The 25096-nt window shown below is 58.9% G+C and overlaps 1 protein-coding gene across 8 annotated transcripts in view; it reads right to left on the reverse strand.

Annotated features, from left to right (window-relative positions):
- The window catches only part of TNS3 (tensin 3), a 207626-nt gene that overhangs the window by 17071 nt on the left and 165459 nt on the right, over positions 1 to 25096 (reverse strand). For all 8 annotated transcript variants that reach the window (XM_078059911.1, XM_078059910.1, XM_036102704.2 and 5 more), the window contains 4 exons: positions 6637 to 6808; positions 4746 to 5377; positions 4112 to 4198; positions 1500 to 1631 (listed from right to left, as the gene is read on the reverse strand). In XM_078059911.1, the coding sequence (XP_077916037.1) occupies positions 1500 to 1631; positions 4112 to 4198; positions 4746 to 5377; positions 6637 to 6808 (1023 nt within the window). The remainder of the gene's footprint in view (positions 1 to 1499; positions 1632 to 4111; positions 4199 to 4745; positions 5378 to 6636; positions 6809 to 25096) is intronic.

The raw sequence follows: 25096 nt of genomic DNA on the forward strand, positions 1-25096 counted from the left end.
GGCTGTTGCACACTTAGTGGACCACAGTACAGAGTAAACGTCGCTTTTACGTGCACTGAGGAGCCCCAAAGCTTATCTGACGCGCATTGTAGCAATACGCGTTATTGCGATACGTATTATCGTGATTCACGTTACTGCGATATACACTCCTGCCGTGTCTCCGAGGTGGGCCTGCATTCATTCCCTGGAAAGCCTCAGAGAGCAACAGGTACAAGCGGTGTTACAAGTAGAAACAATGAATCTTGTAACACGAGCAAAAGCAACTCACAAAAGAATACATACTAGTTTTCTGATTTAAGTTGAAAACAGGCAAGACCACGATGTTCAGGGATTCCTATTTTGGTGGTTAATATAAACAAGCTGTAACTCTACCTTCCACTTAGTAGGCCTCCTGTCTGCAGTGGCAGGATGGGTGATCTGAAGGGTGTGTGTCCGTCAGGACACGGAGGAAGGGGCAGGTGCAGCTGGGGATGGGGCTTGTCACCAGGAGAGGGTGGGAAAGGCCCCGTGACGGACTCCGTGACTCCGCGCTGGAGCAGCTATCTGAGCCAACTCACCAACCTTTGAAGAGTGATCCCCAGTTCCTCGCTCTGGACACCAGAGAGAAGCAGTCACCCTCAGACACTCCAGCACTCACACGTTCAGGTTCCCAGAGACCGCCCCCAGCCCACAGAAGTGGGGCTTCTTGGAGAAATGGTGGGCAGGGAAAGGACAGACAGTAGGACATCGGAAGGACACGGGGCCAGCCCCAAGGGCCTCACGGAGCCCAATCTAGGGGTCGCTGGAATACCCGGAAGATCGCGGGATGACGGAGTGTGACACGCAGGAGGGACACGCAGGGGCCTCCTGCCAAGGTTGTCTCCTGGGCTACGGGCACGCGTGTGTTTGCTTCATGGGAACATTTACCGTGCACGGAGCCATGGACACCCTCTCTGCACGTGGTTGTGTCCAAGACGGAAAGTTCACAGAAGAGTAAGTAGAAGATCTGAACACAGCTGTGCATGGTTCATCGGGCACAGGGCACTGGGGACAAGGACAGCTTGGTCCCCCACCCCCGGGGCTCCTCTTGTGACTCCAGGCTGACCCCAGCATCACTCTTAATCCAGCAAAGCGCTCTCCGGAGCGCAGGTGTGAGAATGGCGTGCGCAGGGCATGGCCTTTCACGTGAGGAAAAAGGAAAGTGTCTGTGTACAGATGCCGGAGAGACAGTCGGTGAGAAATCACAGGAATTGATTACGGTTCCTGGGGCAGGAGGGGGCCCGGGTGCCTCGGCGAGGCCCGTTTCTACTCTCCTGGCCGCCGAACAAGGGAATGCATCACTCACTCATTCACAGCAATAAAGACATAAACTTCACAAATCATTAACGATGTTGCTTGCACAAGGACAGTCCTGAGTGGACCACGCTGGAAAAAGACAGAGACTCCAAAGAAACTCAAAGCCATGTTTGCACAGACACCGTAGGTGGGTGAGTGCTCCCGATCCGCTCCCGGGTCCCTACCTTTCTTGTTGAGCTGCAGGACGGAAGGGGGAGGAGTGGCCACCTTCATGGCCAGGCCGTAGGCCCCTCGGAAGGAGTGACTGTCCCTGACAATGAATGAGCCAGGCTCCTTGTCCTTCAGCATGGCGATGGCTGGGGAGGGAAGCAGAGACACACACGTTTGCCGGGGTCCACACGGCCTGCCTGCGGTGCTTTTGCAAACCAGGTCGGAGGGAGCAGGCCCGGGTCCCTTGGGGGTGGGGTGGGGGGTCTCTGTGATGATGCATCGTTTTCAAGGGGGGCCTGACTGCAAAGGAGCCCCCCCACCCCAGAAGGCACACAGGACTCCTGCTCGCCCCACAGCACCCATGAGGGACAGGGGAGGACCCTCAGCTGACCGCCCAGGAACTGGGCCCACCCACCAGCCCAAGTGCCCGGCCAGGTCCCAGTACGCACAGCGTGGCGGGGCAGGAGGCGAGGCGTGAGGCTCTCTCCGGGCCCTGCCGTGGCCCCGCCTGGTGCCCCCTCCCAGCGCAGCATTGTACTTAGACATTTTAGAGCATGCGCTTCCAAACAAGCAGAGGGAAAGATCGAAAGGATGGACCTAAAAAGTTACTGAATGTTTAACGCAAATCCCACGGTTCACCCCAGGGGATGGCAAAAATGTGGCCATAAGTGGCCCTCCGTCCCATGGCTCCGTGGCCGACTGCATCCAGCCTGGATGGGGCTGTGAGTGCCCTACCCAGTCAGGGCTGATGGCTGGGCCTGGCCGACCTGCCCTCCCATCTTCCCTACCTGAGGCTGGGGGGCATTTAGCTAATATTGGTTTTACAAATAAAATCACTGCCCTCCACCCTCCAAGCGGGGCCTGCCAGGTGGGGAAGGCACAGCTCTCTGGAAGGGGGCGGGTTTGGTGCAGGTCTGCGAGGGCCTGCGCTTGACCCCGAGGGCCATCCACACAGGCGTGGGGGCTGGTGGGGAGGCGGGCGCACGCGGGCACCAGCAGGCCCCTGTTGGTGGCAGGTGTCTGCATCGGGGGGCTGACCGTGCATTATTCTGTGGCCGTAGGGAAAAGACCTCTGATAGAATTGCATGTTTTCAATCGTGACATACCTCACCAGCGCTTTTGGTTTCCCCTTCTAATGTCGTGTTCTTATTTTGCTGGGGGGTGGGGGGTGGGACAGAAGTGCCCCAGCGTCATGGCCGCAGACGGAGCGGAAGCCGGGGCTGCCCCCGGAGGGGAGATTGGGGTTAATGTCAGACCCTGTTCTGAAACAGAATGAGGGGGACCCATCCCACAGGACGAGGCCCTGCCCCGTGGGGGCCTCATGTTCCCCTGTGAGGCTGGTGGAGTCAGTGGCCACGTCCCCACGGCTCCCTCAGCTGGTGTCTCCAGAGCCCACCACCCCTCGTGTGCTCATCAGGTGCCTCCCACGGCGAACCCTCCAGAACCCGGCGAGGTTGGATCCGCCACACCTGTCCTGCAGGGACCGCCTGGCGCTCGCCACCTGCCTCGGAAGTGGAGCCCCAGTCCGGCAGCCCCCGCCCAGCCCGCCATCCCGGCCCAGATGCTGCACCGGCGGAGTACGTGGTCTGCACAGAATTTTCTAGAACATGTCACAGGCCCTTCTCAGCCCCCCCCGGCTGGACGAGGTGCTGGGGTGCTGGGCTCGCAGCCTCCATCCCGTGCCATGGGCAGGGAGGGGACAAGAACGGGGCACTCGGCCACGCACAGCCCGGACCCGAGCTGAGCAGTATGACCACAAAGCCCAATTCAGGGAATCGGAGGTCTCTCCGGGCCGCGGGCTCCCCCCACGAAACATGACAATAGGTTCCTTGAGCTCAGGGGAAGAAAGGCACATTCTTACCATTTTTATGAGCTACTTAATTGAATAGAAGAATTCCAAAGAGAAAGCTGAACAGTGCTGTTTGCCAGCCACTTAACTCTTTCTTTCCAGCCAGGTTGGGACGTAAGCCTCAGGACGACACCAGATAACTTTCTACCCAAAGCTGTCAGCCGTGCGGGCTGCACGGGGGGCCACGCCGTGCATCCCTCCTCCCGGATCCAAGGCACGCTGTCCCCGGCCCAGCCCCACGCTCGCTAGCAGTCCCCGGGTTTCCTCTGGGAGCACCTCCGGGGAGGACCAGCATGTCGCAGCGACCCCACGAATCTGCAGGACGACAGCTGCTCGCCCCCGGGGCTGCCTCACGGGGCCGCCTCCCTCCTGGACCTGTCTTCTATTCGTCCTCCGGGAAGAAGTGGCATTAGCTGCTCAAACACACTACCGAGGTCAGATGTCTGCTGGCCGCCCCGGGCACGCAGACACTGCACAGCACGTGTGTGAGGCACGCCGTTACGTCCAACACACGGCCCCTTGCTAAGCATGTGTCTGTCCGCCGTGGACAAATGCAGGTGCACAGATACCAGGGTGCTGGAGAGACCTCTGTCCTTCCTCCTGACCGTCGGCCCCTGCAGCTCAGGGCCTGGATGGCGACGGGGAGCATCTTCCCGGGACAATCTGTTGCATTTTCCACAGGGGTGTATAACAAAGTGCAAGCCTTGCCCTAACCCTTCATCCCGAGGCCGTGACCCTCGGACGTCCCCACCCCGGGCTCCCATCCTGCCCACGCACCTTGCTCTCTGGAGATATCCGCCTTGTACCAGAATTTGGATGTGTCTTGGACAAAGTTCACAGACACATGCTTATCACCTGGATTATCTGTAAAAGAGAATGTAAAAACAGTCACCCTGGACGTTTTATTGCAACCTCTCACCTCGCACAGAACCCAGCGCTCAAAGTCCAACCCAGGGCGAGGACGGTGTGTCTCGGGGAAGAGCGCTCTCTCTAACTCCGTGGGAACCGGCTGGGGGGCGCGACAGGGAGCAGGTGCTTCTCGACCCACACAGCACAGACGGGGCGCGACACGCGGCTGGCGCCGGGCGGCGCTCCACAGACAGAGCAGCGCGGTGTGGCTGAATCGTGTCAGGATCTTATTCGTACGTGTTTGAAATACTGCATTAAATTGAATAAATTCGCTGAATTGAGAAAAGAAAGGTTATTTTTGAAGAACGAGGATTGCGAGTGGCGGGAAAAACAGAAGCCGACGTGGGTGAGTGCAGAGCAGAGGGGAATGGAGGACAACGAGGGGAAGACCCCGATGGAAGGCTCTGGGCTTCGCTCTCAAGGCGCCGCCCGGGAATCCCAGGGTCCCCCCCTCTGCTGAGTGAACGCACATGGGGGCGCCCACCACCGCCGACGCGCCTACCTGGGGAGGGCGCTGCAGCCTCCAAAGGCTTGGGGAAGTCCGGGAGGACGTTTGGGAACGGGATGCTCATGGTGCTCCCGCTGTGCGGGCTGGAGAAGCCGCTCGAGGACGGGGAGGCCGAACCCAAAGACCGGTCCCCCTCTGAGGCTCGCTTCTTCTCGGGAAGGGGCGGCTGCCCGGGCAGGGTCAGGCCCTGGCCCGGCAGGACCGGGCTGTGGTGGCCGCCGTGGCCAGGCGTCATGAGAAAGCCGTGGGACAGGAAGCCGTTGTCGGCCACTGCTGTTGTCCGCGGGGTGCCAGGGGCCTGGGGTGCTCCGTGGGAATGAGCCAGCAAGGCGCCCGGGTCCTCCCCGGGGGGAAGGCCGCTTCCCACGGGGGCTGTGCCGAAACTCAGGAAGGCCTGGCCACTCGGGGGGCCCAGAGCTTCAGGGGGCTCCGCCAGGGACAGCTCGTGGTTGTGGAAAGAGGCCTGGAGCTCCGCGGGCGGGAGGTGGGGCCGCCCGGGGCCGTCGGGGCCGGGGCTGGGGAACTCTCCGGAGCCAAGGAGGCTTCCTGCCGGCCGGCTGCTCCCCAGCAGAGCCAGCGTGGCTTTGGGGCTGCTCTCCACCCACGGGCGCTCGGCAGATGAAGGGCTGTGGGAAGGACACAGCAGTGAGGACGCCCGGCCCTAGAAGATGCCCCGAGATCGGCAAGGGTCCCCCAGTGCTCCGGGGATATCCTTCCTCGCTCTTCACCCAGCAAAGCCCCTTCCGCTCCGGACAAAACTCAACCACCGCCCGTGTCCAGCTCACCGCCCGCGTCCCCATGTCCCTCCCTCCGAGGTCAACCACACGGTTCACCGTATACCGGCAGAGCATCGTTCCCTGGGCACAGGCCGTGTCCCCCGCTTTCTTCGTCCTTCTCCCTTGAGAGCTAACATGGGGGCCCGACTCAGTTTCCACTAAGTGCTCGCTGGAAAACCAGCTGATTATGGGGTCCCAGTAAGAACAGAAGTTGGGGCGCCTGGGGGACTCAGTGGGTTAAGCAGCCGGGGCTTGATCTCAGCTCAGGTCTTGACTCAGGGTTCTGAGTTCAAGCCTTGCACTGGGCTCCACGCTGGGCGTGGAGCCTACTTAAAGAATAAAATAAAATACAGGTTGTTTAAAAAAAAAAAAGAAAAGATCATGAGAAGTTACCATATCCAAAACCGGGATTTCCCAGATCAAGGGTATCAGAAAGTCCCGTAGGGTTAGAAATCCAGAAAGTCAGCCGCCAAGCCACCACATCACACACACCTCACTAACAAAGACTTCGTGCTCTGTGCAGGACGTCCTCAGCTGAGCCCCACCCCTTGTAAAGAGTCAGGAGGCAGGATGCGGAGAGTGAACTGGGACGCCGTGTCCTTGCCCAAGGGAGCCGCTCAGGAGCCGTTCCTACGCTGGGCCCATGCGGCGGCTCGGTGTCTGCATCCCCCCTTTCTGCTCTCCCAATCCCCCCGAGGGGTGCCCCCACACTTTCCCGAACACCGGCACAACCTCCACGTCCCCAGGACCACCACCATCCTGCCTGCCTGCCCCTCCGCCCAGTCTGGAGTTGGCCTCGCCTGGCCGCCGAGGGACACTAAGCCCCGGCCAGCCCCCCACATCCCTGATCCAGCCTCAGCTCAGAGCACGTGGTCACAGACACCCGGTCCTTGACTGGCCCCAGACTCCACCTGCCGGTGTGGTCCCTGAGTGCTCAGCCTTCAACACTGGGGGGGGCACAGTCTCCGGAGTTTGTATCTGTGATTACATTTCTGAATCAAGAGCAGCCGGGCGTCAGCGCAGGTGGAGCGCCCGCCCTCCCCTCCCGGGGTCCGCGGTCGGGGTCTTTGGGAGCAGCCTGTGCTGCATTCGAGGGCCCGTCTCCCTACCTGTCCCGCTGCTGGCCGGGGCTGCCGCTGGAGATGGTGCACGAGGACGTGAACGCCCGCTGAAAGGCAGGTGCCGCCGGCATGTCAGTCCGGAGCGTCGCGGGTTTGGGCCCCACGGGGCTCTCGGACATCCCCACCGCGCGATGCAGGATCTCAGCGCAGCCTCGAGTATCTGCGGCAGAGAAGGCAGAACAGAGATCCGCTTACAGGCCTGGTCTCTGTCCTGGAAGGAACGGGGTCACTCCTGGAGATGCGTGCCACAGGCGAGGGGCCGGATTCCACCATGGGCGGGTCACTCTTGCCCGGCACGCTCCCCAAATGCAGGACGCGGAGCACAGGGCTCGCGCCCAGCTCCGGCACGCCAGGTGAGCTGAGGAGCGTCTTGCAAGCTCGTCTGCAAGGACAAGGGCGTGGAGCACACACAGTGTCACCCCCTAAAGGCCTGTGTACTTACGGATGGACCTGCCCATCCTGCAGGCCGGCTCTCACTTTAGAAAGGGCCAAGCCTTCTCTCTGCACACCAGCAGGAGACACTCCACAGAGAAGACCCACTTTCCAGAAAGAGCAAGCCCAGGGGCTGTGGCTGGGTGGGCGCTTAAGCTCCATCTGTCCCCAGCAGGTAGCTTGGCCCACACCCTGGGCCACGAGCTTTCCAGTAAACGTCCCACCTCCAACACGGCCCTGCTGGCTGGTGTCCTTGCCCCCGAAAGGGGCACAGACCCTGGTTCAGCCCGTCACTCAGGGCGTGCGGTCAAGCACCATGAAAACCTGCTGTTTAACACCAAGTCCACACGCTCCACCGAATTTTATACATTTTCCTGACAAAATGCCCATCTGCTTGAGGCCCAGCATTGTCATTATTTCTGGGTATTTTTTAAATCTTGCCTTTTTTAAAAAAACAAAAAAAACAAAAATACTTAGCTTTAAGAACTGGGCAAATCTACCAGGGTCAATAAATACAGGTTATTTTGGTTTCTGCTTTAGAACAAGGGAGGGTGGATAAAAGCATGATGAAGTTTTTAAAAATTCCACATCACTCATATTACTCATTTCCAGGAAAGGGGCAGCATTAGGGCGAGTCACACATCCCGGCCACAGACCCATTTGGCAGCACGTGGATTAGAGGCTGGACCTAAGCCCGTGGTCAGGGCTGTGGAAATCCCACTGATGATCTGCAGAGATAAAAACTGAGGCTGAGCTATGCAGGCAGCCGGGACTTGAGGGAAGTGAAGAACCATTCTGAGCACAGCCTCCCCTGCAGGCATTTCTGACTCCTTAGCTCGGAGAACAGAGCCAAACTCCTGGAACCGAGATGGAAGTGGCTGAGAAGCCACAGAATAAGCAGGGATTTGGGCAGTTTCATGGTGGGGCCGAAAAACAACCGGGGAGCCCAAGGCACTTACCTAAGATTCAAGGTGAGGCCCCTGAAGGCTACATTGTGGGGATACCAGGGCCAGAAACAGATGAGCCTCCCCCCCCGCCCCGATCTCAGTAGTCTGCCCCAGAGAAAATCTTCCTCTGGAAGTAAGTATCACCCTCCAAAGCCTGCCTCTATTATAGATCGATCCATCCATCCATCCATCCACCCACCCACCTACCTACCTAACCATCCACCCATCTATCCACACACCTGATCATCTAGCATCCATCCATCCTTCAATCATCTATCCATCCACCCATCCAGCCAGCCACACACCTATCTATCTACCATCCATCTATCCACCTACCTAACCATCCACCCTGCACCCGTCTAATCATCTATCATCCATCCATCCATTGATCATCCATCCATCCACCCATCTATCATCCATCCATCCATTGATGCACCTATCTACCATCCATCTATCCACCTGACTAACCATCCATCCACCCCATCTATTTATCTATCATCCATCCATCCATCCACCCATCCACCCATCTATCATCCATCCAACCATCTACCTACCTATCTAAACATCCATGTGTCCACCCATCTAATCACTTATCATCCATCCATCCATTTATCCATCCATCATCCATCTATTCACCCAACTATTTATCTATAATTTTCAGACACAATTCAAATATTTAATTTAAAGAACTGACCTGGCATGCTAGTAACAGGTACCAGAACAAAGAAACGAAAACAAAGAGAAAAAAAGAGAAGGAAGAAGAACAGCTACAGTTGTATACGCATTGGAGTTAAAAGACACACACTTGAAAATAGGTAAACGGAAAACGTTTCAGAAAAATATAAGAGAATTTCACAGAAGAACTGGAGTGCATTAAGAATCATCGAGTGGAAATCCTAGGATGACGTGAAAATAAAATTAATGAAATGAAGCAGGAGGCCAACGATTCCATCAGCAGATGCATGGTGAAGGCGCTGGTGCTCGAGCTGGGGGTAAGTCAGAGGAGCATCGAGCCAGAAGCACTGGCAGGAAAGGCACGGAAGACAGGGAAGGGAACGACGCCACGTGGGACATGGTGAGGAGTTCTAACACACACACAACGGGGGCCAAGGGGGAGCGGAATGAGGCCCAAGCAAGCCCGGGAACGGTATTTACTGAGAATTCCCCCCTACACACTGAAGAAATCAAGCCACGGTTTTAGGAAAAATCCATGAAACCGAAGATAAGTAAAAAGAAAACCATACACATTCACTCAATAGTAAAAGTGATGAAAATCAAAGACCAACTTTGAAACAGCACCTTGTCCAGTTGGGGAGGAAGCAGGGAGCCAACTTCAGGGTTCATGTTTTAAACACTCAGTAAACATGTCTTTACCGAAGAGCCCAGCGCTCACGTCGTGCCCGTACCAACCGCACCGTGCGTCCCCGGGCACGGGCACTGCCCCCAGCGTCCACGCTGACGCCCGTGGTCAGCACCAGGGCCGCGTCTGATCCGCACACACGCCTCCTACACCTCCAAAGCCCTGGGGCGGCGTGGTCTTACTCCCTTGGAAGGCGCCCCGCACGCCAGGATGACCTCCCACAGGAAACCTTCTGAAACACACGTTTGTTGGGCACGTGGGGGGCTCCGTCACTGGCTCAGTCCAGCTCTTGGTTTCGGCTCAGGTCAGGATCTCAGGGTCGTGAGATTGAGCCCTGCGCCGGGCTCCATGCTGAGCAGGGAGTCTGCTTGAGGATTCTCTCTCTCCCTCTGCCTCTGCCCCTCCCCGCTCTCTCTCAAAATAAAGTTTGTAAATAAATCAGCCAACTGGATGGGCTGCAACCCCACCCTCCAATCCTGTCAAGTGAAGCTGGGATGGGAAAACAAAGACTCGAGGTGCTTCCCTCCCCCTGCAATTGTCTTCTTGGTAGTAAAACATCCTCAGTTAGTGCGTCCCCGTGTCCATTTCCCATGTAAGACGGAGCTGCTGAGCGCCAACCACCTGTGAGCACGGCGCTGGCTGCTGGCCTCCAGGTGAGCGTGGTGCCAGAAGGTCAGCCTGTGGGCTTCAGAGGCACCTGCAGGAGACTCTCCTTCTGCCCGGGGGGGTGGGGGGGGAGCTGGAAGGCTTCCTGGAGGAAGCACATTCAATGGGAGCCTGGAAGTACGTGGGTTTCCAGTAACCTAAGTGGATGCCATAGGAATGAGTATAACATCCCAGGGCTCTGTGCTCCCAGCGGGGCCCCCACCACCGGGCTGGCGCTACTGGGAGCTTCTCGCACCTGCTATGAATTAATGAATGAATTTGCAGTGGCTCAGCAGTGAAAGGAAAAAGTCCAGGGCAGGATGTGGGTCTGGCCCCGAGGAGTCAGGGTGGATGTCCTGATCACCCCCAGGCCAAGGAACAGCGCTGAACTTCGGGGTCAGAAGGGCTCTTTCTCAGTCAAGCCCACAGTGGGTGACCGATGGTGCTCTCAGGGGTCCTGCTGCAGCCACGGGGGCTGCCCGCTCCCATGTCCCTGGGTCACGGCAATCCTGGGAATCCCATGCCACGCCCGCATGGCGCCTGAGATCACCACCAGCGGAGAAGAAGCAGGAGGGAAATAAGGTCCTGCTTTGTTCCTGTTACCCTGTCCCTGTTCCAGAAAACAGCAAGCTCAGCGCTCCCCATGAAAGTGGCTTTGTTCACAGCTCTGCACCAACGCTGGGGCCGTGGCTGGGTTTGGTTCCCCGCCCCGGGCGACAGGACTTAATTAACCCTCAATCTGGACAAGGGCCAGCCAAGGACCTCGGCGCGGGGACACTGGCTTCCCGGCCCCCTAGCACAGAGCCGGGCCCCTCTGTGTGCTCAGAGACGCTGCAGCCCCCTCCATCCACCCAGCAAGAGCGGGGCCTCAGGGCCAAGGGGCACGGCCTCCGTCCTCAGACACGCAAGGCACTGGAAACTCGAGTCCAAGCACAGACACACGCGCAAAGCCTCCGCGTGGACGCACGGCATCCGTTCCAGGAAGGGCACGCCGGGAGGGCAGACGGACACGTGTGGCCGATCCCGTTCACCTCGCCCATCTGCTGTTCAGTTACGCGGACGCCTCTAAACGGGCTGTCCCTGGGCCCAGCCCCTGTTCCGTGTGCTCAGTGTCCGCAGGCTCAGTCTGGGCCCAGAAGGAGGCCCAGGGGTGCCGTGAGGGCCATCGGGAGCGGGCGAGGTGTCCTGTCTTCGAGGGAGCCTCGCGGTGACACGGCGGCGGCTTCGCTCTGTGGCAGGGTGTGTGGCTGCCTCAGAGGGAGCGTGGCCAGGAGGGCTCTCCTGTGTCCCAGGGAGCGGCCGGCCTCAAGCACTGCAGGACGTGTCCACGCATGGGGGCCGCTGTGGGCTCTGCTCCCGCCAGGTCCCCGGCGTCCCCCAGGCAAACCAGGTCTGTGTTCCTCCTGACAGATTCTCACGTTTCCCCTTCCCGGCTGACACCCAGAGGAGGAGGCGCAATCTGACCAGTGTTTGGAAAGCAGGCCCCTGGCTTCCTGGTTTCCTCGGCCAGCTGGTGTTCTGGCGCCCACAGGGACGGAGGACCGGGGGGCCGGGAGGGAGGGAGGGAGGGAGGGAGGGGGGAGTGTGCCTCTCTCCTTCCAGGGCTCCCAGACCTTCCAGGACCTTCCGGGCCCAGGCTCCCCTTGGCTTCCCCTTCCTGCACTTCCTTTACCCAGAGCAGGGGTGACGGAGGGTCACAGGCTCTTTTCCAAAAGGTCTATTTTTAGGCCGCGTTGGAGCTGCTGAAGGAGGTTCCGTGGGAAGCGGGGTAACATCTGCTCTCCACCAGCCGCGATTTACATCATACATAAGTTAGCAGGAGGAGGGGACCCTGCATGCTCACCTCCTGCACAGCCCGGAACCGGCCGGACGCCAAGGTCCACGCGTGCCCGCAGGGCCCACCACGTCACGCACGGCACCAGGCGTGACATCGAACAAAGTCGACGCTCCCCGGCCCTCCCACTACATAGAGAAGCTTACAAGGCACAACAATGACTCACTCATCCATCGATTACTGTTCATAATTACAGATCGCCATGAGCCTTCTACGTCGTCGTTGAAGACATATAAATTACATTTAGCGGGTGTCACGATGACACTAGCCTACCCCGGGGAAGAACGCGGAGTTCTGTGGTTTGACCACCAAGGCTGGCCTTCAGGCCGTGAGAAGCAGGCGTCTTCTCAGTCAACCTTTAGAACCGAGTGTGAGTATCTTTCACGATGAGTCCTCGATCTACCACCATCAATCTGTCGCTGATCTGTTTCCATCTATCACTGACGTGTACCGATCTCTCAGCCACTTTTCCATCTCCGTCCCCCGCCCTCCTGCTCACACCCTGAGACTACGGAGTTTCCCTCTGCCCCCCGGAGAGAGTTCTGCAGAATGAACATTAACACATTTCTGGTCTCTTGCGCTGTATTTCCAGGTGTGACGGTTGGGGCTGTGGAGGAGGGGGCGCCCAGATCCCAAGGTGCTGAGGCCACAAGTCACGCATGGACCACTGGCCACGTGCTCACCCTCTGGGGCCCTCCAGTGCTCCATCTGCAGAATCCCATCCACAAACATGAGCTTAGATGTCTTCTCGAGTCTGTTCGGCTCTAAATTTAAAGTATTATTTTTAAAAGCCAAGACTTTGTATGGGAAGTTCAGTAGCGGTGATTTTTTTTTTTTAAAGGAAGTCCTTAATCTTAGAATGCTTCTGTTATTTGTCTAGGAACAACTGGCCATTTACCCAACCTTCTGGAAAGCAAAGGAAGGACAGCCAGACAGCCAGATATAATGAGAATTAATTAGGGAAAACCCCTGAAAGACTGGAAAGGCACACGGTGCATCTTTCATGGAAGTCACACATCAGCAGCCCCACGGATACGCCGCAAACTCAGGAGGAAGCGATGAACGGCCCCCACGGGGACAGTCTCGAGCTTTTTCTTTTGTAAATCTTCAAGTCAAAACCACAGCGCGTGAACGTGTTCTCTGGCTAAAGGTCAGCGCTTTCCGTGAGTAGCAGGAATGCTCCCCCCAAGGTGAACTGGCTCCCTCTTCTAGAAGGACCTGCCATCATTCTCACCCACCCTCAGCAGAGCTGGAGGGGCCCGGCCAGCGCTAGGGTCAGGGATCCTGTCCAGGCAGAGGCGGGTGACCGTCCCCCAAACTCGACTTACCCCCCATCCAGTGATATGGAGAAGCAGGAGCTCAGAGAAAGCAGCTCACTGCAGCTGGGACCCTGACCACCTCCCATTTCTAGTCAGAGGTTCTGATTCAAACGCGCTGGCAAGAAGACACATTTCCCCCCAGCTCGCGGGTGCGCTGTAGGGAATTCTAATGTGGAAAATGGTGAGAATGCTTTCTTTCTTCCCCACGAGAGTTTCCGAGCATTTCCTACTCTTCAGATGCACCAAACGGGGCCGGTCTCTCAAGCACTCAAGGGACCCCCAGGCAACCTGCCAAGAATGAGCATCTTACAAAAACGGGCTTTGGCATGCACGCCCAGGGAAACAAACCGCTTCTTTCTGCAGGACCAAGGGGAGCACGGCATTGGGGCTGGAGGTCCTGAGGATATGGAGACCACCCGGAGCCCGGGAGCTGCTCACACAGCTGAGAAGCAGGCGGGTGGGCAGCGCTGGGGGCACCCACACTGTGCAGCTCCCTGTCCAACTCGGCACCTCGGGTCTCCTCCTGGGCCCAAGGCCCTCCCCCAGCCCTGCACCCACCACCCACCTCCCGCCTCTACGGATCGGACGCCTCACAGGACCTCACCCACGTGGAGCCACGTTGCATTTGCGCTTCTGAGTCCAGCTTCTGTCCTCGAGGCTCATCCATAGGGTAGTGCGTATAAAAATGTCCTTCCTTCTTAGGGCTGATAATATTCCACTGCTGGATGGGCCAGGTTGTGCTTTATCCCTCGTCCGAGGGCGCACACGTGCAGGCTCAGCTTCGGGCTCCTGTGAGTGACTCCACGGCTTCCTTCCGGGTTCTGTTCGCCAGGCACATGGGGACTGGTCACTTGCAGCAGCAAGCGGCCCCAGTGATAGGAGATCTTTGCCTCGAAGCTGCTTACCCTTGGGTGGGAGTCGAGGGAGACAGGGATGCCTACAGCAGACGGCGTCGGGCACTGGGGACAGGGTGCCGGGGAGGAGGAAGCACCGAGCGGAGGGGAGCCTGGGCGCCTGCCGGAGGGCCGGTCGAGGAGGTGGCAGGTGTCCCGGGATTTACACAGAGATGGATGGAGCTCATCAGCAAGCACGGACTCCACAAGACACAGCCCAGGTCTGTCGGTGACAACGCTGTCCCTGTGACCCCTGTTTGGTTGAGAGTCCCAAGTTCCCAGAATAATTCCAGTCCCACAACAGGGCCGGGCCACCGGACAAGAAGTCTTGATGCTTTCTGCCCTTGGGCACAGTCCCTGGCCAATCTGGCTTTCCTCTGGAAACACCCATGGGCTTTTAAACTCTGCCACGGACCTTCTAAGGAAAGACCCCTTCAGCCCAGCAAAGACCACCAACAAGACATGGCTCCCAAGCAGCCTTCAACCAGCACGACGCCTTCCTCCCAGCATGAATGCACCATGGAGATTCACAATCACGTTCGTGGGGCCCGGGGTACAAACCTGCCTCTTGGCCGTGACCACAAAACCCCATTTCCCATGGAAAATCTGATGGACGTAAATCTTCGGCATCCTTCTAGGATGCTCATCTCCCAGACCCCTGGCATTTGGGGACCTGCCTCCTTTATGCCCCCGGCCCAGGTGGTAACTGGGACCCCAGACAGCTAATGGGAGGTTTCTGCCCTAATTTCAGAAACCGTTAAGTCTGGTGTTCTCAAGAGGTTAAGAGTGCTCAGACCCTAACCCAGGTCCTTAGGCAGGTAGCGGTGCTTTTAAGCAGCATGCCTAAACCCCCGCTGAGACCACGGGATCCCAAGACCACGAACCCCGTTAGGTCAGCGCTGGAAACCTAAGCCTCATTAACACCACGCGGCTCCTCGCGTTCCTGCCTTCGCTGAGGGAGTGAAGCAGAGACACAGAAGACGTTTTTGTGAGAAAAAGCAGGCTTTCTTCATAAAGCATCAGTATGTTACTAATAATTACTATCTGTGTGGCACTTCCCAGGCTTTCCTGGTCCTCAAAACAACCGCTCAGAGTGTGCGTTGTCATGAGCTGACTGGCCAGGAAGCTACGTCTTCCAGAAACCCCCATGCCTTGCCTGCCGGATGGGGCTCCAGGGCCACGCCCGGGTTCCCAATCTCAGCTCTGCAGCAAAACATGCTCTCCTTCACTCTGGACCCAGGCTCCCTGGGTCGGAATCCCAGCGGTTCCCACACAGCAGGTGCGTCAGCCAGCTCAGGTGGCCACACACACCGCCGACGGGCGGCTTAAACATCGGGAACGTGCTCCTCATATCCTGGAGGCTGGAGGTCCGAGATCCAGGCGTGGCAGGGCCGGTCCCTCCCGAGGCCTCTCCTGGGCGTGCAGACGGCCGTCTACCCGCCCCCCGCGCCCGTGTCCTCACGTGGTCATCCCTCCGTGTATTTGCATTCTCATCTCCTCCGCTTACTAGGACACCTGTCACACTAGACCTAGACCACCCTAATCACGTCGGCAATAGCCCTATCCCCGAATGCAGCCACATTCAGAGGTTTGGGGGATTATGTGAACTTCTGAGGAGGGACACGATTCAGTCCACAGCACGAGGCGGATGTCCTGGGGCAACGTAGCCTCTGTGGAAAGGGGAGGCTGAGAACGACTGCATATGCTTCAGGGTTATCGGGAGGGCCTGCAGCCTGGCGGGCCATCGGGAACCTCCGCGGGGACCAGAGGGCAGCTCCCTGGACCCTGCTGCCTTCCCTCCTGTGTTTTCACTCGGGTTCCCACTTGATACCATTTCCGACGGGCAGGCTGGTCACAGCGACGCGCGAGGGGTCTTTGCTAATGCAGTCCCCGGTGTTCTAGGTGCAGGGTGGCCTTGCGGGCACACAGGGACTCCGAGGGCCCCACTGCCCGCAGCCACACTGGGGAGCGTCCAACCCCACACACGGAGCCCCAGCTGAGCCGGCATTGGGCTGGGCTTCATGTGGCGCACGTGCAAACACTATGAAAGCATTAAAATTGCTCCAGACGCAACGGACTGACCGACTGAGGTCACTTAAGGAGGTGACTTAGCACACCCACAGCCGCTGGGGCAGGCGCTTGCTCCACGGGAGGCAAGGCTGGATGGCGTGTGTCTGACCCTCTCCCCAGAAGGACTCCCCCTGCAGGAAGCGATGCAGGAACTTGGGGGGAGGAATCCAGCCATTGCCGAGTCAGAGTCCCTCCCAACAGACCCGAGTGACGTGCTCGAACTGCACGTTTCCTTCTGTCCAAACACAAGGGCACATCAAAATCCGTGGCGGAGTACCGGGGTGTCGCTCCCCATCGGAGGCTCCCAGACAGTCCACCCCAGCGGGCCGGGCGTGCGGCCTCGGTCCCTCATCGTCCGTTACATGGAATGGTCACGGCTGACGGGGGCCATATGACTTCTGACCCTTTTGGCCTCCCGGAAGGAGAGGATTCTCCGTGTCTACACTCGAGGAGATGAAGCATGAGCTGCCCAGGAGCCACGAGCAAGAGCCAGCTTGGCCCCTGGGCACCAGCACCCGGGCGAGGACCCACGGGAGGCTGAGATCGGAATGGACAAGAGAGAAAATAAACTAGCAGTGACATCTGGGCAGGCATGTGTGGACCTGCACGGAGGCAGGGAACCCTAGACAAGTCAGGGCACGATGCACAGTGTGGAACCTCCACACCGGGCCCGAGGGGTCCTTCCCCTGCGACAAGCCCCTCTGGGTGCAGGAGCCCCGGTCCACTCTGAGGCCCGATCTAGAACCCCCATGCGGAACCCCCTGCAGACCTCTCTGCAGACCTCCTCCTAAGGACCCCTCTGCAGACCCCCTGCGGATCCACCCCCCTCCTTAGGCCCCCTGCGGACTGCCCTACAAACCCCCTGCAGACCCCTCTGCAGACCTCCCACTAAGGACCCCTCTGCAGGCCCCCTGCGGGTCCACCCCCCTCCTTAGGTCCCCTGCAGACCGCCCTGCAGACCCCTCTGCAGACCTCCCCCAAGGACCACTCTGCAGACCCCCTGCGGATCCCACCCCCCATCCTAAGGCGCCCCATAGACCGCCCTGCAGACCCCCCTGCAGACCCCTCTGCAGATCCCCACAGACCCTTCTACAGACTCCCTCCAGACTCCCCTGTGGCCCACCCCCGACAGACCGCCCTGCACCCCTCTGCAGACCACCCCCCGTGGGCCCCCCTGCAGACCCTCCCTTGGGAGGGGAGGCTGCTCTGGTCCCTGGGGCTCCTCCTGGCCCAGCAGGGGCTGCAGGGAAGGGGGCCCACGCCACTACGCACCCCGCCGAGGGCAGCTCTGCACACACCGGCCTCTGGCTGGCCTGTGGGTGGGGACATGGCCCCATGGAGCCTCAGCTCCCTGCCTGTCTCTATCCCCACAGAAACCTCAACTCTGCGCACATCTTTTAATGCACGGGGCACCACGGTTTCCCGGGCACCGTCTTCTCAGTCTTAGTGGTCCAGCGACAGTCTGTCTGAAAACCTCTGTACCTGAGCGCACACGGCGCCTCCCTGTGAGGACAGAACTCTCTGGAGCAGAAAGCTTTGGAAGACGAGGCAGGGCTGAGAGGCAGACGAAGGAGCAGGGTCTCCGTGGTGCAGTCAGAGCTGGACCAACACGTCCCTGACCTCGCGGCCAGTGAGCCCCCCTGTTCCCTCTCCACGTAAGGCTGCCCACGGCGTGTGCTCTGGACAGCTCGCCATCAAGGGGTCTGCACCCCGTGGCCACCCCCCACGATGACCATCGGGCAACACACGGACCCCTGCCTGCCCAGGGGATGAAAGATAAGGCTCTGTGTCTTCCAGAAACATGCGCTTTCCTTCTGGGGCTCCGGCCGTAGGAACGCCTCTCCCCTTCTTCCCTCGCAGCAGATCCCTCCGTGGTAAGGACAACAGATATTCTTCTCTTTTTAGTCTTTTTATTATAAACTCTCCCCACGTTCTACCCCAACCTCTCCTGCGCCAGGAAACGGGGCACCACCCCAAGCTCAAGCCTTCATGTTCCACACGGGATCCGACTCTGGAAGGCCTTCTAAAATGCCGCTGCCTGCTAAGACCGTGATTTACCTGCCTGACTCCTCCGGGATGCTTCAGGCGCCTGTGGATCGCTTCTCCGACCGGTGAGTCGGGTCCCTACTCCGCCTTGGGTTCCCGTGTCTCACACAGAGGAGGTGTTTGTACAATGTTTACCAAATTAGCAATGCTAAAAACAGGCTGGGAACTTGTGGTTCCAGCAAGAGGGAGCAGCCTCACCCCTCCCAGAGCCTCACGGAACAACTCCACCCAGGGCGCCACCCAACCACATCACGGGAGACCTGGACAGGTGGACAGACAGCGGCTGCCTGGGAGCCTTGGGACCTGAGGGAGGACAGGGGTGCATTCCCTGGTGGCCTTGCTGCCTCCCCACAAATCCCAGAACTATCACCCGGCACAGACAAAACAGCTCCAGGAAAAGCCTGCTCACCTCGCTGAAAGACCAAACCAACTCTACACCCAGGGAAACCCTCAGACGGTGGGTTTAGTAAAGCCAAGCAGAAAACTCATGTTTTCTAATACCGCACTTCCCGGAGGGAGGAGGCCCTTAGGATGTCCCCTCCCAGGGGGGTGTCGGCACGGTCCAGCGGTGAGCTGCCCTCCACCCCGGCCGGTCTCGGAACAGAACGGCAGGGCCAGTGGCAAGGCGAACATCAACACCACGTGGCCGCAAACTGCCCTGGGCAGGAGCACTGACCGCCACAAAAAGGAGACCAGACTTCATAAATCCAGAGCCTCCTCACATGGGTCTCCGGAAGTCCAGGATAAAACAGAAAGCCCCTCGTCAGAAAAGGACCGGGAAAGTCACTTGGATGAGAGAGGGCAGTGGCTGATGACAGTGCTGGAACTGTCTGGCAAAGATTCTCCAGCAGCTCCTAACCGTGCTCCAACAAACAACTGTGCATCCTCTTGAAACAAGGAAAAAAAAAAAAAAAATCTCAGCAAGGACGTAAAAGTTACCAAAAAAGTAGAAATCGTTAAACTGAAAGACACAGGAAGAGAAGCGTGAGGAGCAGCAGAGCAGGGCTGACGGGGAGGGGATCCTGGACTCGAGGGCCCAGCATTTACCCCATGTGAGCAGCATAGCCAAACAGACTAGAAGTAAAGAAGTCCAGGGGCCCGTGGGCCAGTAACAGAGGACCCCACGGTTGTGCCGCCAGAGACCCAGAAGGAGAGGGAGAGCCGGCTGGAGGTCGTGAGAAGAAACGATGTCTGAAGAACCCCCAGGCTGGCCAAGGACACAACCTTTGATTCCAGGAGCTGAATGATCCCCAAACAGGATAAACACCAGGAAAACCCACCCATCGTGATGGAGTTTCTGAACATCAGGGACAAGGTGCCCATTCTACAAGCAGCCCGCACAGGGGACACCAACTCGAATGTGGGTGATTGTTCATCTGAAACCAAGAGGCCAAAAGGAGGCAGCACCGATGTCCCAACTACTGAAGGAAAAGAACTGTCAACTAGGAATTCTGTATGTGGCCAAAATATCCTTCAGCAAAGGGGTAGGAAAAGACGTCTGCAGACGATGGAGAACGAACAGGACTTGTTTGCAAACCCACCTTTCACGAATGGCCAAAGCACATTTTCCAGAAAGAATGAAAATCATAGGGCTTGGAATGTACAAAATGAAGGGGACATCAGAACAGGTTAAAGTAACCCAAGTAAGGCAAGAAAAGCAAAGCAGGGGGCGAGACCCAGGACAGCCAAGAGAGAAACGCACACATCCCTCTCCCCACGGAGAACTCGCTTGACGTTCAGGTCCCTGCTGCACCTGCACGTGACGTGTGCAAACGGCACAAAGGGGCCCACTTTGCTTTTGTCCGCGTGGGAAACTGCAGAGCGGCCCCTCTTTCCTGCGGACTGCACCCCCTTTTCTGGAACCAAACTTCCAGCCACTATGAGTCTGCTGTACACCTCCATCTCCCTCGAGATCCACTGGCCCCTGCTCACTCAGTGCCCTGGCTCCCCAGCAGGTCCCCCCTCTGTTGGTGGTACCCCAGCTAACCAAGATTCTTCACTACTGGACTTCCAAAATCACTTTATCCAACTCCCTTAAAATAGACCCGTCGGTGTTTTGATTGGAATTACACCAAATACACATACGAGGTTGCTAAGGTTTGACACCTTTAGGACATTACCTTCCTATCCAGCGACACGGTCTTTCCCTTCCTCTACCGTATCTTTTTAAATGCCTCCTGTTAAACTTTTGAAGGGTCTCACTGGAACAAGACAAGTGTCATTTTCAACAGTCTGCATGGAACTTTATTACCGGAGTTTTCCTTCTACCGCCACCATCATATTGCTGGCTTGCTTTCCCCCAGCCCAGAGGCCACCGGCCACCGTGGGCCTGCTGAAGACAGGAAGTCCTTCTGGAAGGACGAGGGATGGCTGACTGTGTCACATGTGGCCTGCTCCTACAACACACAAAAGGAGGGGCTCCAAGACCCACATCTCCCATGATCAAACCTTGTCTTTGGGGGACCCTTCTTCTTTTTTTTTTTTTTTAAAGATTTTATTTATTTATTTGGGAGAGAGAATGAGAGACAGAGAGCACGAAAGGGAAGAGAGTCAGAGGGAGAAGCAGACCCCCCACTGAGCAGGGAGCCCGATGCGGGACTCGATCCCGGGACTCCAGGATCATGACCTGAGCCAAAGACAGTCGCTTAACCAACTGAGCCACCCAGGTGCCCCATGGGGGACCCTTCTTCTTACCTCCTCAGAGCCATCAGAGAGCTCCACAGCATTCTGGAAGCTTCTCTGTTTGCACTCAGCCACCCAGGGAAGCTGGCTCATCCCCGGTTCCTCCAACCCTATTCTTTCCCACTGAGTTTCTGAAATTCACGTCCCTTTCCTTTACCTGGTCCACCTGGCACCTGCTCCCCAGTCCCACCGAGCGCCCACCTGCTCTCGCTGAGGCTAAGCACCCATCAAACATCAGACAGAGAACACAGTTCCAGGCTGAGAGTAGCCGGCTGACTAGTGGCAGGAGGGGAGGCTGCATTGGTTCCCCGATTCCTTCGTTCAGTGCTCGTAAACCTACATCCTGGCAGGATGGCAGTGGGCAGTGGGTGTGGACGAGACGCAGGAAGGGCGTGGTCCGTGCGAGGGGTGGTCTGGACCCCGGCTCTCACTGTCCCCGTGACCCCGTCACCTTCACGTCTCAGGAGAAGGCCAGCAGTGACACCCGTCTCAGGTGACCGGAGGCAAAGTGAGTGGGGAGGGATTTGGCAGCAATCCCAGCTGGGCCACCAGCCTCCACCTGTCACCGAACATCCTTCGGCCACCGTCCTGACTCCAGCTCAGCCAGGCGGCTACGTCCAGGGCTGTTTTCAGATTTCTCAAAACTGGTTTACGACGCACGCCAACTTTCTTGACTAAGAGAATTACAGAAAGCAGAGTAACAATGACTTTTTGCTGAGTGCCGACCACCACATGCCCGGTGCTGGGCTAAGCCGCGTGGAGGCGTCACCGGATTTAATCCTCATGAAAAGGTTTCCATGTGCAAACCAACAGCGCTGCACTGCAGACGGGGACTCAGAGCTTCGGAGCGCCTAGGGGAACTAAGAAACTCGGTCAAAGGAGACCAGCTCATCTCTGCGACTTGGGAAGCTGTGTTCTGTCCCCGATGCCACCCTGCCCCACGCCGGGGAGATGTCAGTCGGAACCTAAGTGTGAGATCACCCCGCCCTACTGCCTCTTCCCCCCAAATACAACAGGAGGCAGCCTTGGGCGGGACGAGGGGCCTGCGCGGGGGGTCCCCCCATGTTGAGGTGCCCGTGAGTCGTCTTCAGCTGGGACCCCACCCAGCCACCGACAGCCACGAGCGGGGGAATGACCTCTCTCTCCTGGAATCAACGGACCAAAACTCTCGAGCCTCATCTCTGGGGTCACAAAAATACCCCTGTGCCACCGGATTTCTAATCTATCGATACACACATGAAATTCACTGGAAATGACCATTGTGTACGAACTGCATTAGAACGGGTAACGCGGGACCAGACGCGAGCCTCCAGTCGGGAGGGGAGGACTCTGGTCATGCTGGGAGGGAGAACACTCAAGACCTGCAGGCGGCAAGAACCAAAAGGCGACCACTGACCAGCTCGGGCTTCACTTTCTCCGCGAGACTAAGAGCTTTTTCCACTATGAAACATTTGGGGTTCTCCTGTCTCTCCCTCTTACTGGTCCCCATCCTTCCATTCTATAGCACACACGCCCCTTGGTCCCAGGCACCTGCCCATGCCCTGCAGGCTCACCTGGGCCAGGTCGGAGGGCAGATGCAGGGAGGGACCCCGACCCCCACCCCAAGGCTCTGGCAACATAATAACGTGAGCAGGTTATGTCCTGACTGCACGTCTTGTGTTAAAACCCCGGGCTCCTTCAGGCGTCCTCCCTTTGGCTCCAGCAGCAGCCCGGACAACAGTCAACCTCATTCGGAAACCCCACGTTGCTCCTGGCGCCTGCCTTCCGCCTCGGCTGACAGCCCTCCTCCTCCAGGGAAGCCGGGGCGCCGCCGGGGCACAGCACCTGGGTGCAGCCCGGGGCCTCTGTGGCCAGGCCAGCCGGCCTCCCTCAGGCCCTGGGGTGGATGGGACAGCCCTGGACCGGGCAGGCGCACTTTCTCGGTTTTAGCAAAAGAATGTGCTGTGCTGGGAAGCAGCCCGGCTCCCAAAGCCACACATCTGTGAAGCAGGCTTGTGTCTGCCCCAGTGAGTCTCGGCAAAGACAAAGCGTGGCTTTCTTCTGGAAGGAGGGGCCCTCCCTCCGGGGTCCCAGGCCGGGGCGTCTTTCGCAGAGTCTCAGGGCCGGAGGGCTGTCGCCAAGTGACAGGGGACGCGGGGAGAGGCAGCCTCCTCCCAAGTCCGGTCTCTCCTGGGCTCCCTGGCCCTGGGACTCTGCATCCCCCTGTCCCCTCCCCCCAGCCCCCTCCCCCACCGCTGGGGAGCTCAGGTTCCAGCCTGGGCCCCCTGCAGGCGGGCCGCGGGGCCAGAGAGAGTGGCGCTTACCTGGGCAGCGCGGGGCGCCCCTCAGTCCATGCAGGGGCCCGGGAAGTCGTGGGCCGGGCGGAAGGCACTCGGCGGGCTGTCCCAGGCGGCCCTGTGAGTGAGCAGCGTCCCCCACCCCTGGGGCAGGGCGACTCTGGGTTCCGGCGTCCCGGGGGGAGGGGGGGTCGGGGCGGGACGGGGGCGGCCACCTCCGCAGAGGCCCATTCAGAGGGCGGCGGGAGAGCGTGGCCGGGAAAGAATCCGGGACTGCTGCGCGGGCCGCCTGCCCAGTCGGTGCCTCCAGACGCGGGCGGCCCCGCCTGCTCACTGTGCGGTCCGCTTCCTCTCCAGTCCTTTTCCCTTTCCCCCGCTTTAACCTCTTGCAAACCCCCAGCTGAAACCCTCCCCAGCTCCGGTCCAGCCCGGGGCCAGCATCAGCCAAGGGGCGAGCAGTGAGTACGGGAGGACCCCCCACCCCGTACAGCAGGGTCTGCTGACCCAGGACCCGCCCCTCCAATGCCACCTCCCCCAGAGTGGACCAGATTCCCTGGGATCCACTGCTCACAGCGGAGAGGCCTCCACCAGCCACAGGAGTCCCTGGTCAGCGCCGCCCTGCCTACCCGGGTCCCCTGGATGAGGGCATACCGCTCACCGGGCCCCCACCACCAGCCTGAGCCCTTCACTCCACCCCTGCCCGGACAGCCGGGGACCTTCCTCCAGCTCAAACCCTGCAGGTGTTCTTCCTGGACGCAGCTGACTCTGACACCCCCCACCCCCAGCCTTACCGAGTCTCTTTCCAGCTCTTAGCTGGGGCCCCTCGCTGACGGCCGATTCCACCAACAGGCTGCTGGCAGACCTGAACGTTCCTCTCTTCCCTTGTCTCTGTTCATGTCCTTCCCTCTATCTAAAAGGCCAGCCCCACTCCTCAAAACAAACTGGTGAAGAACTCCTATACACTCTTCAAAGCCCATTTCAAAATGACCCTGCATTTTTACATGACTCGGAACACCATCCCCGACAGTCAGATGGAGATATGTGCTCCATCCCTCGTGGCCTGAAACCGGACTGTGACGAGTCCGTAGAGCAGAGCAGAGCAGAGGCACGCGGCCGGCCTTCGAGACCGAAGCTCCCAGAGGCAGATGTGCATTTCTCGGTGGAGGCCCATCAAGCACAGCACGCAGTGGGCACTTACCCCTTGCCTCTCCTGCCTCATGGGTCGGGCACAGACCCACTCATCCCTCAAATCCCAGCACCGTGGTGGAAGAAAACAGGTACGAGCCCCTCACAGGACAGGGGTGTGCGAGGGAACCCCGGGGGCCACTTCTCTGAGCTCCTGGCCAGGAAGAGCCCCGGGACAGCTGCCCCAGGTCTGTGCAGGGCACTTCCTCCGGCTTGTTTATGTGCCTGCAGCAGGGGCAGCAAAGCATCTGTCGGAAATGTCTGACCACAGCCCAGCGCAGCCTTAGTTGGCGGATGGACGGGCCCTTCCCGTGGCCCGACTCTCCCTGAACAGAAAGGAAGATGATCATCGTGCAGCCAGGCCCAGGAAGGCGCTCCTCAGGGTGGGCCCTTCCCGTGGTGCCCGGCGGACGCCGCGGGCTGACGGACGTGGGGCAGCCATCGGGAGGGTCAAGGGGAAGCAGGACACGCTTTCCGAAACACTGCTGCTGTGTAACTTTGTGCAAGCATTCCACGACCGGGACTCCCCGGGTGGGAGTCTACAGACACCGAAGAACCTTCTGGAGACGTGTCTGCCTGGCCTGCCTCTCCTCCATGCTCAGCAGTAGCAACGGGGAAGAAACCCATCTCACGGCTGCGCTCCGAAGTCAAGAAGCTGTCCCCTGAAACTGCTGTCCCCCACTCTGCAAGAGGACCTGGGTCAGCGGGAGGACACCCCTGAGCTCACTCTCGCTGGGCCCCAGCAGGGTCACCCCAAGG

This window comes from Halichoerus grypus, chromosome 12 (assembly GCF_964656455.1).
Source record: "Halichoerus grypus chromosome 12, mHalGry1.hap1.1, whole genome shotgun sequence".
Taxonomy (NCBI): domain Eukaryota; kingdom Metazoa; phylum Chordata; class Mammalia; order Carnivora; family Phocidae; genus Halichoerus; species Halichoerus grypus.